This window comes from Bolinopsis microptera, chromosome 7 (genome assembly GCF_026151205.1).
Source record: "Bolinopsis microptera isolate Bmic1 chromosome 7, MBARI_Bmic_1.0, whole genome shotgun sequence".
In the NCBI taxonomy this organism is placed as follows: Eukaryota; Metazoa; Ctenophora; class Tentaculata; order Lobata; family Bolinopsidae; genus Bolinopsis; species Bolinopsis microptera.
This window is the reverse complement of record NC_087078.1, coordinates 930,680-954,157: the sequence shown is the minus strand read 5'-3', so window position 1 is coordinate 954,157 and position 23,478 is coordinate 930,680. Positions and strand designations below refer to the sequence as shown.

General features: G+C 40.0%; 3 protein-coding genes across 3 annotated transcripts in view; 1 reads left to right on the top strand and 2 right to left on the bottom strand.

Annotated features, from left to right (window-relative positions):
• LOC134818983 (eukaryotic translation initiation factor 3 subunit A-like) overlaps window positions 1-14,525 on the bottom strand; it is a 36,137-nt gene extending 21,612 nt beyond the window's left edge. Inside the window, exon 1 of the mRNA XM_063828730.1 lies at window positions 14,294-14,525. Within this exon, the coding sequence (XP_063684800.1) occupies window positions 14,294-14,518 (225 nt within the window). The 5' untranslated portion in view covers window positions 14,519-14,525. The remainder of the gene's footprint in view (window positions 1-14,293) is intronic.
• On the top strand, window positions 6,759-14,048 carry LOC134818986 (cholecystokinin receptor type A-like). Its single transcript, XM_063828732.1, has 10 exons — window positions 6,759-6,904; window positions 7,113-7,184; window positions 7,398-7,584; window positions 8,250-8,450; window positions 8,613-8,774; window positions 9,578-9,642; window positions 9,906-10,004; window positions 10,301-10,419; window positions 12,281-12,423; window positions 13,445-14,048. Exons 1-10 carry the CDS (start codon window positions 6,838-6,840, stop codon window positions 13,629-13,631), a joined length of 1,302 nt encoding a protein of 433 aa, XP_063684802.1. The 5' UTR covers window positions 6,759-6,837; the 3' UTR covers window positions 13,632-14,048.
• Window positions 14,294-22,207, bottom strand: LOC134818984 (calponin homology domain-containing protein DDB_G0272472-like). The gene is made up of 8 exons (XM_063828731.1): window positions 21,952-22,207; window positions 21,513-21,634; window positions 20,306-20,380; window positions 18,064-18,126; window positions 16,396-17,610; window positions 15,499-15,538; window positions 14,699-15,262; window positions 14,294-14,549 (listed from the first exon to the last, which is right to left on the bottom strand). Exons 1-8 carry the CDS (start codon window positions 22,031-22,033, stop codon window positions 14,545-14,547), a joined length of 2,166 nt encoding a protein of 721 aa, XP_063684801.1. The 5' UTR covers window positions 22,034-22,207; the 3' UTR covers window positions 14,294-14,544.
• Window positions 22,208-23,478: the final 1,271 nt, after the last annotated feature.

Below are 23,478 nucleotides of genomic sequence, written 5' to 3'. Positions count from 1 at the left end.
TATCGAAGACTTCTATAAATAGTCAATAGTGTCCCCTAGACCGTAGGAAATGTAAAAATCTTAAGACGATGAGGCCTGAGTTAGTCGTAAATTCTGATTGGAGAATGCAGATTGCTGTTGTGAAGTTACCAAATTTACGTGAGTACTTGATTCTTTTCAATCCCAGTTTATTGCTGTCCTACAAATTTCTTTAATGCCAAATGTCGTCTAAAACACCCTGTTTCGCAAAAATTTTCCGGGGGGCTGCGCCCCCAGACCCCTGCCACAGCTTGCTCGCTTCGCTCGCTGCGCAGCTGGATTGGACACAGCCCCCCTCAAAGAAAAATCCTAGCTACATCCCTGTACGTGAGTACTTGATTCTTTTCAATCCCAGTTTATTGCTGTCCTACAAATTTCTTTAATGCCAAATGTCGTCTAAAACACCCTGTTTCGCAAAAATTTTCCGGGGGGCTCCGCCCCTGGACCCCGCTGGGGGCTGCGCCCCCAGACCCCTGATTGGACACAGCCCCCCTCAAAGAAAAATCCTAGCTACGTCCCTGTACGTGATTACTTGATTCTTTTCAATCCCAGTTTATTGCTGTCCTACAAATTTCTTTAATGCCAAATGTCGTCTAAAACACCCTGTTTCGCAAAAATTTTCCGGGGGGCTCCGCCCCTGGACCCCGCTGGGGGCTGCGCCCCCCAGACCCCAGCCACAGCTTGCTCGCTTCGCTCGCTGCGCAGCTGGATTGGACGCGTCGGCTCGCTTCGCTCGCCGACAGCCCCCCTCAAATAAAAATCCTGGCTACGTCCCTGACCTATACCTACATCTTTATACTATGAGTATAAAGCCAGCATTTTATGGGGTATTTGTAAGTTTTCCACATATGTATGAGTGGACTTTGGAAATCAAATTATCAACCAAAATGTGGTGGAATATTGCATATATGAATAGTACATATAATCATTCTGACGGAAGAAGGTCATCAACTTCAAGTCCTAAATTATGGAATGTAATATTTAGTCCAATCTCTAAGATTGTTGATAGGGAAAGTTCAAAAAATTGGATTAAAAAATTTGGTGGTGAACTGTTACTGCGAGCGCAGCTCAGCCAGCGAGCCACATTCAATGGAAAAGTGGGTCTTTAACCCAAAAAAGTCAGCACCATTGGGTGGGTCTGTGGCACCCAGAAAAAAAAACCTTAAAGTATGGTACACACTACCTTAACCGTCACTGGCCAAAAAGATCCTTCGGCTTCCTGTAATTGGCTGGTTGCACTTGTGTAACATTGTGGCTGTTGGAATACACCGAAGTAAAATAAGTGTCTAGATAAAAATAAAAAAACCTTACAGCTTGTTCTTGTAACTTTACAGCTTGTTCTTGTAACCTTACAGCTTGTTCTTGTAACCTTACAGCTTGTTCTTGTAACTTTATAGCTTGTTCTTGTAACCTTACAGCTTGTTCTTGTAACCTTACAGCTTGTTCTTGTAACCTTACAGCTTGTTCTTGTAACCTTACAGCTTGTTCTTGTAACTTTATAGCTTGTTCTTGTAACCTTACAGCTTGTTCTTGTAACTTTACAGCTTGTTCTTGTAACCTTACAGCTTGTTCTTGTAACCTTACAGCTTGTTCTTGTAACTTTATAGCTTGTTCTTGTAACCTTACAGCTTGTTCTTGTAACCTTACAGCTTGTTCTTGTAACCTTACAGCTTGTTCTTGTAACTTTATAGCTTGTTCTTGTAACCTTACAGCTTGTTCTTGTAACTTTACAGCTTGATGCTTGTTTTTCACTACACGATTAACCAACGTAGCTGTCAAGACTTGAGACTGCACTACGAGTGCGAGAACGTATACGGTTGTCAAGGAGTCAAGGAGATCCCGTTTGCAATCTGAAACAAGTGACTATGAGTCCCTCTCTCCCTTCTCCCACTCTGAGTCAGTGTCACTCTGACAACCTTGGCTAGACCAAAACCCATTAAACATTAAATTGTAAATCAGAGTGCTTGTTGGTATATAATGGTCCCTACTTTACCAGGAAATCAAACTTACTTACTATATATATGTAGTTATGAGGTCAACCTGCCGAGTATACGATCAAATCGTGACAACTTGCACCTGACCCACATAATATGAAATATATATATGTTCATTTTAAATATTAAGTACTCAAGGTGGGTCAATCTGCATGTTATTCTTCTTAGCTACTAGTAGATCCTGATTAAGTATTAGAACACTATCAGCACTATCCATTATCCAGCTTTTTTATTGGGGTTGGATCATAAGGTCGCTGGTAGTGGTATGGGTCTTCTTTAGCCTTCCTTTGAGAAATCTCGAGCTTAATTTTGCTATTTTGGTGAAATTAATGAACACGACTTAAACTGCTTGAAAGTAATGAATTATAGATCAAATTAATTTTCTGGGGAGTCGCTAAGGTGTATTGGTGGTTGTTTTCATTATCGAATTAATGAGGGACATGTCATAAACTTCAAGAATGTTAGATGTCTCGAGATTTAATTTAAAGGTTGACAATCACTCATGACAAGGACAAACACACGTGACATTTCTTACAAGTTGGCATACCAATAGCAGCAATCATTCTTACGCTTAGCGAATCCTTTCCCTATTACAAATACCTCAAATATCTTCGTTCTAGGGAAAATGAAATTTACCCAGTTACTTCCTAGCTCTCAGTGTTGATTAAGACAGCCCCTCTCCCCTCTCTCACTACCTCACATCTCCCTTCGCTAACCCTCTCCCCTCTCCCCTCTCCCCTCTCCCCTCTCCCCTCTCCCCTCTCCCCTCTCCCCTCTCCCCTCTCCCCTCTCCCCTCTCCCCTCTCCCCTCTCCCCTCTCCCCTCTCCCCTCTCCCCTCTCCCCTCTCCCCTCTCCCCTCTCCCCTCTCCCCTCTCCCCTCTCCCCTCTCCCCTCTCCCCTCTCCCCTCTCCCCTCTCCCCTCTCCCCTCTCCCCTCTCCCCTCTCCCCTCTCCCCTCTCCCCTCTCCCCTCTCCCCTCTCCCCTCTCCCCTCTCCCCTCTCCCCTCTCCCCTCTCCCCTCTCCCCTCTCCCCTCTCCCCTCTCCCCTCTCCCCTCTCCCCTCTCCCCTCTCCCCTCTCCCCTCTCCCCTCTCCCCTCTCCCCTCTCCCCTCTCCCCTCTCCCCTCTCCCCTCTCCCCTCTCCCCTCTCCCCTCTCCCCTCTCCCCTCTCCCCTCTCCCCTATGCCTCGTGACTTTATAAATGAGCGCAGCTTGAGTTTCATCTGCCCTAACACCATAAGAAAGAGACCGCTTGAAGGAGCCTTAGTAAGCCCTCTCTCCCCTCTCTTAGTTGTCCAATATTATATTTATAACAGCTCTGCCAGGTGGACACAAAAACAGCCCTGACTTTTATCATAAAAACTATCTGGTATTAGCAGCCACCCAGGATTATTAGACTAGATAGTGGTACCTATTTTTATTAGCCGGTGTTTGGTACCAACCACCCTGCCAACTGTTCAAGTAGCTGTAACTGTTTGCGATCACGCGGTCTTCTATAATCATATCTTTTTTGTATTTCTTAACAGCTTCAGTTTTAGTTTAACCGCCAATTAAATCTAAAATAAATCGTACGCCAGCCGCCAGGTGTCCTTTCTTCTTTTTTCGCGTCTGTTGGAGCTTTTTAATGGGAGTATTTTGTTCGTTGCTGTTGTTTTGGTGATCTGCTCTATTTATAATGGCAGACATCTTAATGGCAGATATGGCAGACATCTAAATGGCAGATGAGTCTGCTTTATCACCTTTAAACAGTCCATCGACATATTGTTTAAGTTTCTTTCTAGAAATGTTCAGCTTGCAAGTCATCATAAGTTACAGAGCATTCAATTACTATGATGATATCCTAAATTCTCCTGAATGAGAAGGCGACTGAATGGATATAATTATTTTAGCAACATGAAAATGGGGCTCTTAATGTAATGATGTAAAAAGAGAGAGAATAATGTAAAAAGAGAGAGAATAATGTAAAAAGAGAGAGAATAATGTAAAAAGAGAGAGAATAATGTAAAAAGAGAGAGAATAATGTAAAAAGAGAGAGAATAATGTAAAAAGAGAGAGAATAATGTAAAAAGAGAGAGAATAATGTAAAAAGAGAGAGAATAATGTAAAAAGAGAGAGAATAACAATCATAGTTTCGTACGAGGGTGGAACCCAGCTGCTCACCCTACTTTTGCTCGTATGAGGAGTTACCTTCCGTGATCACGATAACACGTGACTAACACGTGGCTAACACGTGACTAAACTACGGTAAATAATTACGTTTATAACATTCGCCAGAGGAACTAGTCCAGTTCGTCAAGTTTCTTAACTCCTTAATGCTTGCTCAACCCCCCTAACCGGCCCTGCGCAATTAATTTATTACAATCTGTACGAGACCAGGAGGGGATGATGACGAACAGCCATTATATTACATAATATATCGTATAGTGATATAGTAAATAGTATATTATATAATAGTAAATATCAGTATCACCTCGTGTAACTCTAAGCAGCAAGAAACAACTTATGAGTCGGAGATCCTGTTCATTTCACGTTAAGAAGAGTAATAAGCTAATAGAGAATGGTTCATGAGTAAATACCTTCATGTTCACTGCTTGTCCGGTTAGTGGAGATACAGCTTTCATTAATTGCGATAACTCACCATTTCGGAAATAAGACCTTACCAGATATTTTGTGTTGTTGTAGATGTAAGGGTGCAAGTCGAGATATAACTCACCATTTCGGAGATAAGATCTCACCAGATATTTTGTGTTGTTATAGATCTGTAAGGGTGCAAGTCGAGATAAGTTTAACTTTAGATTTGTTTGGAGAGGCGAATCATACACAACCCTGAGAATGCTCTTTCGCGTGATTCAACAATACATTAATTTTAATGATTATCCAGATCACTCTCAGCTCAGCTCTGTTTCTCATACCGGTGCTCTGGCTGATAATCACAACTCTAACCATCGCTTTGATGTCACATAACATTAGTAGAGGAGGCTCCGGGTCAGCTGTTGTTTGTGAAGCCGCACGATTAGAGTTAGACCGCTAATTGAGGATTTCAAGCAGTGGATTACACCAAACAACCGCAATCACATTGTGGGGTGATTGAGCGCTTGATTTTGTAACTGAGCCTGTCTCTGGTTCATAAATGCTACTTAAAATGTAAATTCGTGACGGCACAAAGTCATTAGCCGTAAAGGTACCATGACAATAGCCGTTGCCATGACAACAGCCTTGCCGTTACCATATCAACATTAGTCGTAAAGGTATACAATTTTCATTCGTCACGCCAAACCTTCCATTTGTTGGAATAATAATCGACATAATTAGTATGTTATGTGTTATATTATAGGCAGGTGTACTACTACGACTATAGGCAGGTCGGGGGACAGAGCAAATTTGCTTTTGGGAATTCCTGCAGATTACAAAATCTTTCCATTTTTATTGTCACATTTGCTTCGTATATACCCGAAATTTCGTTTTAGCCCTCATAATTCATATTTAATTAAGATGGGCATAAGACACGAGGACGGTAAACACAAGAGCCCAAACATTTGTTGATGTTCTAATATTATTGTTTGCGATCGTAAATTGTTTTCATATTTTTAATGTCTCAGACGTCAAAACGAGCCGCGCCCCAATAATCATTGGAGTGTCTAGCATCGTTTGAAAGATAAGGATTGCTTCATTTCAATATACATTTATAAAGATTTGAGCCTGATTGTGTCGCAACACCTCTTTTGTCCTCTTTTGAACAACTTAACTCTATGTACTGCAACAAAAGAAGGACCTAGACCGCAACAATTTTCGTCTCTAAAACAAAAGAGGCCTTGTAATAAATGTAAGGTCCTGTGAGGTCTGGTACTCGTGAGAGCCATTATGGAACTACAGGTTATTACACAGTATACGCCGTCGGTACAAGGTCGTTAAAGTTGCGGTAAAATGTCGTTAAAGTTGCGGTAAAATGTCGTTAAAGTTGCGGTACAAGGTCGTTAAAGTTGCGGTAAAATGTCGTTAAGTAGCGGTACGAGCTACAACTACTACCCTTGTATTTTCTTTTATCTTCGTTGATACGATTTATGAACTGTACCTGTAATGCTTATTATTTTCTTAACTTCATTTTGGCTCTTGCAACCAGTTCCTGGCTATTAGAAGTTTAACAAACGTTTCAGCAAGAACTATTAAGCGAATTTACGCCGTCTCCCTTTCTTAAATTCCACCGACTGAAAATTCTAAATTGCTATTAAACCTTCCCCATATTATACGGCAGATTGTTGGAATCCCGCGCTAATTTCGTGAGTAGTTGTCTAGTTATCAAGCTTATAGGGACTCTATAGCTGTATAATGGTGGTGCTTCGAGTCAATATTGCTCCCATAATTTCTGTATGATCTTGGTACTAATAATGCGGGATTCGAGAGGGAGGAGGTTGGCCAGACTTGCGTCATAGTCAATTCTGCACCCAATTTTAGTGCCACCCCGTTCATGACCCGTTCATGTCACCTAGAGGATAATCTACTACCTCTCCTTGCCACTGGACACCACAGTAACATGTTTCAATATACATTTCATCCTGAAGTCAAATTATGTTGTGATCATCAAATCTGTGACCCCAAATTCAGGGTGTTAATTAGTTTCTGTGCTTAGGTTCATCGCGTTCCTTGCTTAATCTTTATCTTGAATTTCAGTACTATCGGACCATTATTATGTTGATTGAATTTGTACTCAGTTGCAATGTAAAGTTTTTCATTATGTGCATGTTAAAAAGTTGATTCCCAATCTCATTTTCATTTTCTATCAAATAACACATTCTTACGTTCCGTTATTTTCTCTAGGCTTCGCTATAATGAATGTGGACCCTACCACCGATATCATCCCCCATTCCGACCACATTTCCACCACTCTCACTCCAAGTAAGTAATGTCTTAAACTTCCTCTTCCAAGTAAGTAATGTCTTAATAATTAATAACTTCCTTATCCATATGATAAGTATTAAACTGTCTTGAAAACTATACTCCCAATATTAATGCGAACTTTATTGATGGCAGATAATGTCTACTTGTGGATGATATTAGTATTATAATATTATGAGCATTATATTAACAAAGTCTGCTTCATCAGATGAGTTACCGGACACCTACGCTACCGTGGTCGTATGGATAATAGCTCTCATTATGCTATTCTCGCTGATCGGTCAGTATCAAACTTAAATATGATTTTAAACTATTTAAACCTTACTTTTTTAATATTTTTACTTTCTTTATTGGAAATAACGATAACTTCGTATTATCTTAATCTTCCGTTAAAACTCGTGAGACTGCTATTAACTACAACTAAGCTACAACTAAGCTACAACTAAGCTATAACTAAGCTATAACTAAGCTAAAAGTAGCATCAATAACCCAGGCAACGCACTAGCACTAAGCTCGCTAAGTCGCAACAGAAAGTCAGTGTACCCCTGGTTCTTCAACCTAGCCTTCTCCGACCTTCTAAAGACCCTCTTCTGCATGCCTTACTCCATCTACCTCACTCAATCAGACTATTTTAGTAACTCCGACGGATTTGAGAACGATACCAAGTGCCAAATATTTGGGTAAGTGTTTAAGTAGGTCACATAGGTAGGTAGGTAAGTACGTGGAATTAGCGTAGACAGGCAAAGTTTAAACAGAAATTATCAAATTATGCCGTAACACATTTATAATTTATGCGATGTCTACTCGTCATCAATAGGGCTGTCTAAAATATTTGATATACATAACATGATACATTTCCTACAATCTAAACTGTAACTCTTTAGTAATAGGATTTCACCCTCTTCTCCCGACCACTCCCCCCTCCCCCTCCCCCTCCCCCTCCCCCTCCCCCTCCCCCTCCCCCTCCCCCTCCCCCTCCCCCTCACCCTCACCCTCACCCTCACCCTCACCCTCACCCTCACCCTCACCCTCACCCTCACCCTCACCCTCACCCTCACCCTCACCCTCACCCTCACCCTCACCCTCACCCTCACCCTCACCCTCACCCTCACCCTCACCCTCACCCTCACCCTCACCCTCACCCTCACCCTCACCCTCACCCTCACCCTGACCCTGACCCTGACCCTCACCCTCACCCTCATCCTCACCCTCACCCTCACCCTCACCCCTCACCCCTCACCCCTCACCCCTCACCCCTCACCCCTCACCCCTCACCCCTCACCCCTCACCTTTAACCCCTCACCCCTCACCTTTAACCCCTCACCCCTCACCCGACCTCTCCCAGGTACATATTCCACCTGACCATGCTGATGGGACTAATCTCGAATATGTGTGTGGCACTGGACCGGGTACACGCCACCTACTTCCCCTTCCACTACTCCAACAACCTCAAGCGGTGTCCTGCTCAGTATCTCATCCTCATAACCTGGCTGTTTGTTCCTCTCGTTGCTGCTCTGCCTTTCTTTCTGCAGACTGGACCTAACGCGTGAGTAAGGGTGGGACTAGGTGCTTGGGATTGAGTTTCAACAGCTTAATGGCCCGTTTATTAGAAGGCACAAAAACGGGATTTCAGTAAATATGAAGAAAAATAATTAGTAATAATTAGTAATAATTAGTAATATAAAGTAAAATTGAACCGCCCTATCAGAAAATCCCCGTTCTCACTACCGGATCTCTATATGCCGATGTGTGTGTTTGATATCTGGGACGCGAACGCGCTGGTCGGAGAGAAAATGGAGAAGTTGGATGTGTATGTGGTGCTGTACTACTCTACACTCTACATGCTGCCCATACTTGTCATCGTCACATGGTACTTATTAGGGTTTAATTGTGGTTTGGTGTGTTTGTTAATAGAACAATTTCATGATTCAAGCAACAGATAGTTTTAAGTTTCTAAATTGAAGAAGTGTTACACTAAGTGTTACACTAAGTGTTACACTAAGTGTTACACTAAGTGTTACACTAAGTGTTACACTAAGTGTTACACTAAGTGTTACACTAAGTGTAACACTAAGTGTTACACTTTACATTAGTGTTACACTAAGTGTAACACTAAGTGTTACACTAAGTGTTACACTAAGTGTTACACTAAGTGTTACACTAAGTGTTACACTAAGTGTTACACTAAGTGTTACACTAAGTGTTACACTAAGTGTTACACTAAGTGTTACACTAAGTGTTACACTAAGTGTTACACTAAGTGTTACACTAAGTGTTACACTAAGTGTTACACTAAGTGTTACACTAAGTGTTACACTAAGTGTTACACTAAGTGTTACACTAAGTGTTACACTAAGTGTTACACTAAGTGTTACACTAAGTGTTACACTAAGTGTTACACTAAGTGTTACACTAAGTGTTACACTAAGTGTTACACTAAGTGTTACACTAAGTGTTACACTAAGTGTTACACTAAGTGTTACACTAAGTGTTACACTAAGTGTTACACTAAGTGTTACACTAAGTGTTACACTAAGTGTTACACTAAGTGTTACACTAAGTGTTACACTAAGTGTTACACCTTAACTATAGTTCCGCAAACCTGATTAATATATGATGGCTCGCAGGCTCGAGAACGTTTTTACTGAAAGTTTAAAACTGATTACTTTTCAGCACTTGTCTTGTTATGAAGAAGCTACTTCCACGAATAATGGCGGAGAGGAAATTACATGAATGTAGTAAGTAAATATTTATATATATTTAGTAAGTAAGTAAATATTTATATATATTTACTAAGTGAATACTTCGAATATACAAAAATGTGATTTTTTTTCTTAATTCTGCAGAAATTTTTCTAATTTAACACAACTTCATTATCCTATCAATGATACCAATTATTGTGCTGTTAGCATAGTAATAATTACTAGTAATACATATTACAATCTACTTTGCATACACTTTTACAATTTGTTCCATTTTCCTAATATTTGCTTTTCTACAGCTAAGAGTTCAGTTATTATCGCTAACTCCACTGCTATGGGGGAGAAGGACCTCACAACAATTGGGGACGAGAATCAGCTAGCTAACATCTCACCTAACGGTAAGTAATAATTAGTAATAATTAGTAATAATTAGTAAAAATTAGTAATAATTAGTAATAATTAGTATGTGATTATTAGTTCTAATTAATTACCTAATGAGTATACTACTATTAAACATTTGGCTTATAAGTGATACACCAGATAGAAGGTGTATCAGCTATACATTGCACTGGTAGAAGGGTGATAGTATATAATATAATGATATATTAATAACTATAATGATAATTAATAACTAATAATAAATAATTAATAATAATTAATAATTAATATTAAATAAGTATATTATTGTTCTCAGGTGTGAACTGTTCGTCTCCTAAATCAGGACGGAAGAGCAGGTTCTCTATGCTAGACAACATGTTGAAGCTTCATACAGGCACCAAGCAGGTCAACAGAACGCACTTTAAACGAAATCAGGTAAATTAACCAAATACACTGAACTCTACAATTTCAATTATCCATAAAGATAACAATTGAAAATCCTAGAGCTGTCCTGGTTTACTGTTTAATTTTGACTTATTTTTAATAGTAACGAATATTGTGCGAACTGTGTGAGACTAGCGAGATAAGGAGCGTGAGAAATGAAAGAGTGGCGTGACGTCATAGTGACTCACTGTGACGTCATGATTAAGAGGAACGTGACGTCACTGTGACGTCATGATGAAGAGTGAATTTTGAGTAGTGACGTGTGATTGTGTGATTGTGTGATTGCGAGACAAACTAAGCCTGAAAATTTAGGATGATGATTCTGGGACTATGTTATATGTAAGTTTTGAGTGAAGCAATTAATCGCTTTTATTCGATTTAATAATTTAATCATTTACCCACGACCGTCCCTTTAAACACATTTTTTATTAAGTTGTAATATTTTGATGTATTGAACAAACCAATCACTGCTCAATTTTAATTAGATAATACATGCTTCCTAACTTAGTTTTTCGATCCCCAATAATCCATATTACCACACTTTTTGTTTGCATCACATCGCTCAAACTGATCATCAACTTTCATATCTCATGACCCCACCCCCCCCCCCCCAATCATCTCCTCCTCATGACCCCACACCCCCCAATCATCTCCTCCTCATGACCCCACCACCCCCAATCATCTCCTCCTCATGACCCCACACCCCCCAATCATCTCCTCCTCATGACCCCCCCCCCAATCATCTCCTCCTCATGACCCCCCCCCCCCAACCATCTCCTCCTCATGACCCCCCCCCCCTAATCATCTCCTCCTCATGACCACAACAACCCCCCCCAATCATCTCCTCCTCATGACCCCCCCCCCAATCATCTCCTCCTCATGACCCCCCCCCCCCTAATCATCTCCTCCTCATGACCACAACAACCCCCCCCAATCATCTCCTCCTCATGACCCCCCCCCCCCCCCAATCATCTCCTCCTCATGACCCCCCCCCCCCAACCATCTCCTCCTCATGACCCCCCCCCCCCCAATCATCTCCTCCTCATGACCCCCCCCCCCCAACCATCTCCTCCTCATGACCCCCCCCCCCCAACCATCTCCTCCTCATGACCCCCCCCCCTAATCATCTCCTCCTCATGACCACAACAACCCCCCCCCATCATCTCCTCCTCATGACCACACCCCCCCCCCCCAATCATCTCCTCCTCATGACCCCAACACCCCCCCCCCCAATCATCTCCTCCTCATGACCCCCCCCCCCCAATCATCTCCTCCTCATGACCCCACCCCCCAACATCTCCCCTCATGACCCCCCCCCAATCATCTCCTCCTCATGACCCCACCCCCCCCCCACATCTCCTCCTCAGACCCCCCCCAATCATCTCCTCCTCATGACCCCCCCCATCCCCCCTCCCCCCCCCCAATCATCTATACCCACCTTCATGACCCCAACACCCCCCCCCCCAATATCACATACTATGACCCCCCTATACATCTCTCCTCATGACCCCAACACCCCCTCACCCAATTATCTCCTCCTCATGACCCCCCACCCCCCCCCCCCCCAATCATCTCCTCCTCTACCCCCCCCCCATACTCCCCTCATGACCCCCCCCCCCCCCAATCTCTCCTCCTCATACCCCACCCCCCCCCCCCCCCCCCCCCAATCTCTCCTCCTCATGACCCCAACACCCCCCAACACCCCCCCCCATCATCTCCTCCTCATGACCCCAACACCCCCCCCCCCCCCCATCATCTCCTTCTCATGACCCCCCCCCCCAATCATCTCCTCCTCATGACCCCAACACCCCCCCCCCCCATCATCTCCTTCTCATGACCCCACCACCCCCAGTGGAGAGCAATACAGACGATGATAATAGTGTCTATAGCATTTGTGCTGTGCCACGTGATGCACATAATGTACTGGGTACTTTATAACGATGTCTTCAAGGGGATAGACTCTCTCAGCGACGTCAAGTTAATGTCTAACACTTCGTAAGTTATCAAATAAGTTACCAAATAAGTTACCAAATAAGTTACCAAATAAACAGTAACCATGCTTTAAATTCCCCATTTTCTTGAACTTCAATGATGTAAAGGTTCGGTTTTGTTACAATGACATTTTAATTGGAGCGAGATTAAATTTCTATTTTTAGTATAACGAACAAATGATTGCTTTTTTGACATATTATTGACGTATATCGTTAAGAAAAGCGTATGTTTGGGGAAGAGGCATCTTTAAAGTTAAAACGACGTCGCATTCCGTGGTCTCATAAAACTGATAAACACCCACAATATTGTAACCATGGTAACAAACTAACTACAATATTGTAACCATGGTAACACACTAACTACAATATTGTAACCATGGTAACACACTAACTACAATATTGTAACCATGGTAACACACTAACTACAATATTGTAACCATGGTGACACACTAACTACAATATTGTAACCATGGTAACACACTAACTACAATATTGTAACCATGGTAACACACTAACTACAATATTGTAACCATGGTAACACACTAACTACAATATTGTAACCATGGTAACACACTAACTACAATATTGTAACCATGGTAACACACTAACTACAATATTGTAACCATGGTAACACACTAACTACAATATTGTAACCATGGTAACACACTAACTACAATATTGTAACCATGGTAACACACTAACTACAATATTGTAACCATGGTAACACACTAACTACAATATTGTAACCATGGTAACACACTAACTACAATATTGTAACCATGGTAACACACTAACTACAATATTGTAACCATGGTAACACACTAACTACAATATTGTAACCATGGTAACACACTAACTACAATATTGTAACCATGGTAACACACTAACTACAATATTGTAACCATGGTAACACACTAACTACAATATTGTAACCATGGTAACACACTAACTACAATATTGTAACCATGGTAACACACTAACTACAATATTGTAACCATGGTAACACACTAACTACACACCTTCAGGTTTATCGCTCTATCCTGTGTGAAGACGGGCCAGATAATAATAGTGTATTTTGACGCAGCGGTTAACGTTATAGTGTATTACAGCAGATGTACGCTTATCAAGGAGTCCATGTTGGACACAGCCCGCACTTTCATTACAATTCTTATGAGTCCTGTATTCCTGATCATGAAGAATATTAGGGACTGAGTAGCCATGGTAACACACTACACTTTCAGTTTCTAGTTGTTTATTTGTTTGTTGCTTTGCTTTTTATTTGTTCAGATGCTGAGAACTTGAAATGCAGTCACTTTATTATTTTCTGTGCGATACACAGTCGAATTTTAAATAATGGAATTGTTATAGAATATTGAAGATTGCTATCCAAGGCAGCTAAAAGTGCGTCACGTCCAATTGTATGTTGTTATTGAATATTGATAACGGACGGTTTTGGAACCGATGAGATAACATTTATTAATTGTGTATTATTTTTTGTTTTGGCTATCATTTTAACCAATCATTTTTGGGATGACGTTTGCACTTGATGAATATTAAATTCCAGAATGTAACCATGGTAACAGAATGACCCTGCAGCTGCTATTTTAATTTTGAATAATTTGCTTTACTAAAAGTAGTTTTTTATTCATCAGCTTCATAATAATATGATAACGCTAGACAAGAAGAGGTGTAAAGGCTAGATACTAAGAAACACAATAAATCTGAATAAACAAGACAAGACATTCAGACAGGATAGTGGACATACATTAAAAATGGGGTATAAGCTAAAGGAGGTGGAGGGGGAGGGCCAGGGGTATTATAACTGGACATATAACCACATGAAAATGTAATATAGATAAAACTAAACGACTCACAATAGGTATGCTGCAGTAGAAAGGAAGGGCAGGTTTCTTCACGGCAGTTTCCATGCCATCTTGCCTGTTCAACTTGTCTACCCCCTGCTGTATCCCCAGATCCCTTTTACTGTGGTCGTAGTGTAGCTCCTTGTCCGACTCCCTCCTCTCCTCCTCCTTCTCCTTCTCCAGGAGATCCCTCTCTTTTTCCTCCTCCTCTTTTTCTAGTGCCTCCTCATCCTTCATCTCATCAGGGAGTTCTCCTGAAATAGTTAACCTAGAGTTAGGAATTAGTTCTAATCTACATGGCTGATGACTTTCAGTTGAACTAATAAGGCTCAGTCACATGTTGACAAGCAGCAGTACCCTGATCAAATGATAACAAGAAATAAAATTAATACAACTTTCTAAACTATATTTAAATACCTAGATCATCTAAATCTTCATCGTATTCCTCCTTTACAGGCTTCTCACCACTCGTTACCTCAGCCTCCTTGTCAGCCTCCTTGTCGGCCTCCTTGTTGTCCTCTTGTTGTCCCTCTCTACTAGCTTCTTGTTGAGATTCATCAGGCTGTGCTGGCAGATCAGTGTCCTCAGGTTTAGTCTCTACAATATGAGGCTCAGTTTCAGTGCCTTGTTGGGTTTCTTGGTTAGTTTCTTGGTTAGTTTGTTCAGCTTGGTGCTGCTGATCTTGGGGAGGGGGTTCCTGGTGTTGATTAGATTCCTCGTGATGAGATTCAACATGTTCATCATGTTCAACATGTTCATCATGTTCAACATTTTCATCATGTTCAACATTTTCAACATTTTCAACATGTTCATGAGGTTCATGAGGTTCCTGATTGTGGATAGGTTCCTGATGAGCGATCTCTTGAGGGGGGTTAGGATTTTGTTCCTGATGCTCTTGCTGAGGAGGATCCTGATGAATATGTTGTTCATCTGGTTTGTCTGCAGTTACTTCTTGACCACAAGATTCGCCATCGCAAGTTCCTGAAAATGTAAAATTAGTGATCTAAAAACCTAACTACTCTGGCGATGGTGTGTTACCATGGTTACAACACTGTGTTACCATGGTTACAATACAGCTCATCGTGCGTAATAATCACGTTTATCTACATTTAAAATGAGTTATTGACGACGTTTTGATAAAGATTTAGATACGAATTCGACATCTTGAATTCAGAAGTTTTGAAAAAATATAGAGATCGTGTGAATAAGAAACAAACCTTCGGTATTCGGAGCAACAACTTGTTCGTTACTAGCGACCTGGATAATAGAAACATGTTGTCGCGTTATATTACCAAACAGGGGGAACAGTTGCAGTTGGAAAAATATTCACACGATTGTGTTGTATATCAGGAAATTAAATATGTTAAAGAATTTACATGAACGTGCTTTGGGATTTATAGATCACCATATTATAATTATTGTTGGTTCTATCAAATCAAACAACATTCCGTTATTCTACATTTGCAAAGAAATAAAAGTCTGCAAGTCAGTCAGTGTTCAAGTGGTCTCCAATCTGTCTAGTGGCGTAACCAACGTTACGCCAATGAATCTGTCATGCAAATTTACATTTCAAACCAGTTCAAACATTGAAAAGCACATGGAACATTTAATTACTGATGCAGTGGAGCAATCTTAACTGAGGGATGTAAAGGTAAGCTGTATTTAATATTTATACAATTACAATGCTTACAATGCTTACAGTTACAATTCAATGCGTACTCTAAACATGAAAAGTTTATTACTTAAACATTAAACAAGCGTCGAACAACATGCGTTGGTTATTACGGACTCTAGAAGTAATCGATTAAAGGTTTCTGCTATATGAATTGACAGGATTATGATTAGAAAGGGAAATAATTAATATGCGAAAATATAAATTTTACTTCAAGTATCAACTCAAGCACAAAATATATTGAGGCGGTCTAAAATTACATTTATCAAACAATCAACTATGTCAACGGGCATTAAGCATGTCAACATTAATTACCATGCAGTGCAGGGAGTATGATACTTTATAATACACTAACAAAACCAACACAATATCTTGAACTCCGTCACATATCGAAACAAAGCTGAAAGGATGCTACAAATATGTGCCACGAATATGAACTTACGCCAGTGCGGTGAATATTCTGTTTCCGCTCCCTCTCCAGCTGAGCCTGTCTCATCTGTTCTCGTTTCAGTTGGTACTGCTCTTGAAGCTGCTGTTTCTTTGCCAAGAACTCTGACTTTTTGGAATCTTCCTCCATTTTCCTCTTGTCGGCCATTTTCTGTTTACGGCCGTTTTTCATTCTGTCGTCGTGCTGTTTCTGATCCCTCATGCGCTTTTGTTGCTCTGCCTTGAGTTTTTCAAGCTTCGCTTCCTCGGCAGCTGTTTCTTGTTCCAGCTGCTCTAGTTCTTGCTGTTCCTGCTCCCGACGGAGTCTATCTTCCTCCTTCTCCTTCAGTTCTCGCTCCATAGCCTCCTGGTGAATACGATCTTGTTCTATTTCTGCCTCTTTTATAGCAGCACGTTCTTTCTCGACTCTTTCGTGTTCCAGTCGATCTTGCTCAAGCCTCTCTCGTTCCTTGGCGAGTCTTTCTTGTTCGAGCTTTTCTTCATGTGCCAACCTTTCTTCTTCTAACTTTTTTCTGGCTGCTCTTTCTTTGTCTTTGCGCTCTTTATCCAGTCTTTTCTTTTCTGCTCTCTCCTCCTTGAGACGTTCTACTTCTTGTTTCTTCTTTTCCTGCTCCTCCCTTGCCAGCCTATCATTATCTCGTTTTTCTTGCTGCAGCCTCTCTTTTTCCAGCCGCTCCTGCTCCAATCTCTCTAGTCCCTCGCGATGTTTCTCTGCCGCCTCCTCCTTTCTTTTCTCCTGATCTTTCCTTATTCTCTCTTGTTCACGTTCCCGGTCTATTTTAGCTTGCTCTTCAACACGTAAACGTTCAGCTTCCGCTTCAAGCTTCTGTTGTTCAGCCAACATCTCTGCTTCGGCACGTTTAGCTTCTTCTTCTTCAGCTTTTCTTTTAGCTTCTTCTTCAGCTTTTCTTTTGACTTCTTCTTCAGCCTGCTTTTTTGCTTCTTCTATAGCTAGCCGCCTTGCTTCTTCTTTGGCGAGTCGTATCTTTTCTTGTTCTTCAGCAAGATGTTTTGCTTCTGCCTCTTCCGCAAGCCGTTTTGCTTCTTCTTCTTCAGCAAGCAGCTTTGCCTCTGCTTCTTCAGTAAGCCGTGTCACATCCAGTTCTTCTGCCAAACGTTTAAGTTCTTCTTCTTCAGCCATTTTCTTCTCTTCCTCCCCAGCCTCTCGCTTTACCATATCCTCTTCAGAGCTGTTGCTACTGTCACCATTCTGAGGGGAGGGTTGTTTTGTGTCAACTAACACACCTCTGTCAAACACCAGACCCTCAAACTCACCGTCCACCTCCTCCTCGCCGTACATTAGGTCGTCTAAATCATCATGCTCCCGAGGTGAGTATTTTGTCTTGTCGTCAGAGTTAGTTGTCGTCTTGTCGTCAGAGTTAGTTGTCGTCTTGTCGTCAGAGTTAGTTGTCGTCTTGTCGTCAGAGTTAGTTGTCGTCTTGTCGTCAGAGTTAGTTGTCGTCTTGTCGTCAGAGTTAGTTGTCGTCTTGTCGTCAGAGTTAGTTGTCGTCTTGTCGTTAGAGTTAGTTGTCGTCTTGTCGTCAGAGTTAGTTGTCGTCTTGTCGTTAGAGTTAGTTGTCGTCTTGTCGTCAGAGTTAGTATTATCAGTAGTGGAGAGTTGGGAGGTGGAGTTTGTCAGGTGGTGGTCATGTTGTTCTGTTACCTGGGCAACCTGATCCTGAGAGGTATCTGCAGCTGACTCCTCCTCCTTGTAGTACGGGTTGAACTGAGGACGGGAGGGTATTAGCAAAACTAACTAGTAGTGTAACTATGGTAACTAGCAGTGTTACTATGGTAACTAGCAGTGTTACTATGGTAACTAACAGTGTTACTATGGTAACTAGCAGTGTTACTATGGTAACTAGCAGTGTTACTATGGTAACTAGCAGTGTTACTATGGTAACTAACATTGTTACTATGGTAACTAGGAGGGTATTAGCAAAACTGTTTACTGTTTTATCCAAAGAGCATGATAGGTTTTGAGTATTTTATTTAATACTAATTATGCTATTTGGGTGAATGACAGTGTTGATAGAAGGCGGATATTTCAACATGGTATCATTATGTACATTATGTCATTAACATTATCGAATGTCAGTTGTGAGTGTGGGTAAGCATGAAATGTGGGAGAGGTAAAAACATTCCAATCTCGTACCAAAAGGAAAGCAGCGAACAAAATAATGGCTCCAGCTTTAGAAAGCTCCGTCAACATTGGTAACTATGGTAACTAACAGTGTTACTTAGTAACTAGCAGTGTTACTAGGGAACATCAGTACCACAACGTACTCAGACGAAATGTTCGGAATTTGTCCGTGCAGGATTCTCTTACTAATCAACCCTTACTGATGACTACTAAGAAATACAGGGTCTGGCCGAACAACAGAAAATGTACAAGAAGACAGCAGCACACTGTCTCATATAGTAACAAAGTGGTTATTATTCATAAGGTTATGATTATGCCATGTTTGGGAAGAGAGATTTGCAATAATTGGTAACCATGGTAATTACACTGTGGTTCTAATTGTGGTTCTAATTAATACTTCCTTCCTTATAGTTTGTTATATTATATACACTTGCTGGCGAGAGTAAGGTATTAAGCTTAGGATTTGTCAGGAATCATTACATTATTAACTTTTAACGGATTTTATGCAAAACATTATAATTAGATATTCATTGCCTTCATTAACCATTTATTCAGCTATTTTACATTTAACACTTCATCTGCTCTCGCGCAACAGAAATTGAGCGTGTTAGGTTACTAATTTGTTAATTAGCTTAGAAGCGTATATTAGTTGGTAAGTGTACATTACAGTTGTATTACAGTGTATTATATAGTTGGTAAGAGTAGTCGACCTAACGCTGTGGATTAGTAGACATACGTATAGTATATACTACAGTAACCTAACCTGCGCCACATTGACATAAAGGCTGGCAATATTGAACTTTATATAACACGTGATATGCTAAAACTAGCGATAGCTCCGCTAGGTATATTGCGGCAATATTTGTTATGATGCTGTGTATACCTTGTGTACTGATATGATATTGTACTCATGGAAATAGTGGGTAATTATAGCTTGTGTGAGAGTTCCCACATTACACTACGTGATTACAGGAAATACAGACACTTCCGACAGTAACTAAATGGAAAGCTTTTCCAAGAGTTAGAATTTCTGTAAGCTTTTTATCAAGTGCAACATGGTGTGTAATATGTATAGGGAAGAACACAAAGTAAGGATCTACTCCACAATAATTCAACATTCGCAACAGGTTGCCACTGAAAAGTACTCAGAGGCCAGCGCCTCAGAACAATCACAAGACTATATATATTATATACTAGTATAGTAACACTGCTAGTTACAAGACAGCTTCAGAACAATCACAAGACAACTAAACGCGGGTATATTGTATTCTAACTACGTACAGGACAACATACTGACACTTGGTTATTAGAGGCTGACTAGTAATATACACTGTAATAGTAAGCTGTATCTAACTAATAATATACACTGTAATAGTAAGCTGTATCTGGTGAGAGCAGAGGACTACTTGTGATTGGTAACTTGTACTCTCTCCCTCTCTCTCGTGTACATTACATATAGTAGTACAGTAAGTACAGCGGTTATACTTTTGGTTTCAGACTCCGTGGTGAATACAACAGCTATAGGAATGTAGTTGATATACAAATATATGTACATTGTACAGACTACATAGTACTTTAGTACAGTTTTTATACTTGACTGAAATTTCAGTGCTGATGAATATAACTGCATACAATAATGTACCTGATGTACAAATATGTGGGCCATACAGAGCACGATACTCACATAAAAGTTGAATATTTTAGTGAGAAAGGTGAATAAAGTGGTGAGTGGTTGTGAAGTGTTGCCATGGTGATCATATACCTCGACAGTAGGCTCGAGCAGGGTCTCCGAGATAACGGCCAGTTCTTTGGGCATAAAACCTCGAACTCCTTCCGACTGAAAGTAAAAACAATTTATTTACTTTAGAATACATTAACACTTTATAGAAATATATATCGATGAAAGGGGTTTCATTATAATGTATATTATAGTTTTCTAGGTTCATAAAAGTTTACTGTACAGCCTTTATAATAGTGATTGTAAAATCCGGATTGGAGTGTTGTTTATGAGTCGCATGCAATGGTTGCAATGTATTCTTTTGCAAATTTTTACGTTTTGAATTTTTGATAGAAATATTTTTAGATCATGAATACGATGTTGTAACATTGAAACGTTGAGTAAATTCCTTTCCAGATAGGAGCATTTTTCCTTGTCGCATCAAACGGGATAAATACAAATTTACACAAGAATACTTTATATTAGTGATTGTTCACTAAAACATTATTATAGCTAAAGATAGGAAGTTTATGTTTGTTATCGAATGTCACGTGTGACTTAATGGCAACTTTGCAAGTGTTTATTTTAAGTTTAATTATTTATAAACAATAAACATTGTGGCAGGGAGTAAACATATGTCACGAAATTATGTCTTTATGATGAAAATGTCAGAAAATGTGTGACTTGCATGTAATTTATTCAAATACTAAGAATAATTTTACTTTCAGGCGAAGATTACCCGAACCTTTATTAAAATTTCTACAAGAAACTGGTGCTTAATATTCATTGTTCTATGGTAGTTTCGGAAAAATTTCAAAGATAGTTCAATACCTAGAATTTTAGTCCGATATTAGGCAGTTCATATTGTTGCTTCTTTAAATAGAGAGATACATCCGGAGTAAATTGCTCCAGACATTCAACACTGTAACTTGATGCTGCTTTCAAGCAATGCAGTTCTATTTCTAAGGTTTCGTCAGGTAATTAACAACTCCAAGTTCGACTCTAGTATTACAAAATATTTTAACACTGTTGAATTGCATAATGTCAGTTATCCATTAGTCAATACATGCAAACCATGCTATCTGAAGAATACCAGATCTCCTTGAATGGTTAAGTTGGCATACTCGGTGCATACCTTTAAATGTATTACATTAATTACATTATAAATTATTATAATTCTGTAGCTCTATAACCTCAAGTTTTAGTTACCGTAGTAACCAAGGTAACCATGGTAATCAGGTGCACATTTTACCTCAGCATCAAAGTATTTTCCTTCAACCCCAAACACAGTTACAAAAGCACCCTTATTCAATTTCAGAAAGCCTGGAGTTTCTTCTCCCCAATCATCTAACGCGTGACCACGGTACAGAGCCACTGAAATAAATAATGGTTACCATGGTAACACTGCTAGTTACCTGCTAAATACTGGTTAGCTTTTGGGAAATTGATTTTACCATTGAATAGTGTACGGTGGTAAGTGGGTACAAGATTAATATACCTTACCAACAAACATATTTCTGCTAGAAGATGCCCAGAGAGGCATTATTATAAATCTTGACTTATGTTTAACCCTTTAAGAAATTCATAAATAGTGGCACTAGTACAATAATAATGAATGCATGTTATGATACAAATGAATCCCTACGAAATGAACAATGTTAAGAAGACTTACAATCAATAATTTGACTTACCTGTGCAGAAGTGATTACCACACATCCTGACTTTTGCGTTGGTGGCTACGACAAAAAAGAAGCACAACAAAAAGCGAAACATTTTATTCTATTTAGACAACTTTAAAAACTTTCAAATGTTACAGTTCAGGTGCATATTCCGTAGACAGTAGCACAATTTAAAGGCGTCAGCTTACCAGCCTAAACAAGCATTGCCAGTCTTATTTTGCCACATAGACTAAAATGACGCAAAATAGCCGATTGTACAATTTAAAATGCGCGCACAGCTTTTGCGGAGGTAAATGGATATGGTAATCTTCACGGGTTACTGTGGCTGAGTGCGCGGCGTACACTATAATTCACCAATAAATTATATTCATTCAAATGTTTAACATTTATTCCTATATTTATTTTGTAACTCAATTTTATTATATTAATTCTTACTAGATATTTTTATTAAAATTTATTACAGCATGCATGATAATTTTAGTTTTATTGGTGTACATTTCTGTCTTGAGCCGCGCATCTTCAAGTTCATTCACATTAATTCGAATGTTATATTATTACAAGTCGAGCGCTATACTCGGACTGATGCAAAGAGGCCAATCTTGCTTAACATGTTAGGAACTACTACTATTCGTTTTAACTTTAAGCTCCCTTTATAATTCACTTGTCAGCTTGCAACATGAATTTGTACTTTTTATTTAAATGCTTTTGTTTAGAGCAGACTTTTAGCAAAAAATTTACCTTAACAATTTTACATTAATAATTCTTAAATTTCATAGAATGAAATTATCATCCAAATTGAGGCAATCAGCCGACACTGGTTGCTTCAACACTATTGACTGTGGTATGACTGAATTGTCAAGCCGTGAGGTGTGATTATTAAACGAAAAAGAAACATGATCTATAATTTATAAACCATCAACTGAATTATTGTTTAAATTAATAAGTATTAATACAAAAACCATCATGTGCCGTTTAGCAGTTGGACGCGGCTCACTAGGAGCACTGAGCAAATCGGCGAAAATTGATTCGGAAAAGCCATTACTGGCACTCGAGTCCTTGATCTTGTCGATAGTGCACTGTGCCTTTTGAACCACCATCCTTCAGCTTCTGTCAACTGAAATTACTATTAATCAAAGTTGAGGCAATCAGCTGACTTTTTAGTGATCAAGATACATGCCATTTAATTCTTCATCTTAAGTCGAGTGATAAGCTTGTATCAAAGAGTAGAAAGAAGGCCAAAGTCATAATTTTTTATTACCTTTCTTCTACTGACTTAGTAAAGAATATTGTTATGCAGGACAACTCGTTCAATTTTCAGTTGTCAGATACCAAATATGCAGATCGACAGTATGTTTTAACAGCAACTGCTGTAGAGGGAGAAGACCCAGACACTTTCTGCATGAAATATGGTTTGTTGCATTCAGATCAGAAACATTTACCAGACATGCCAAAACTTCACTTTGTTATTGAAAAGTTAGACAGCTCTGGTTCAAACTCAAAGCTATATCCTATATCCTGGTGTGGTAAACCAACATGTGT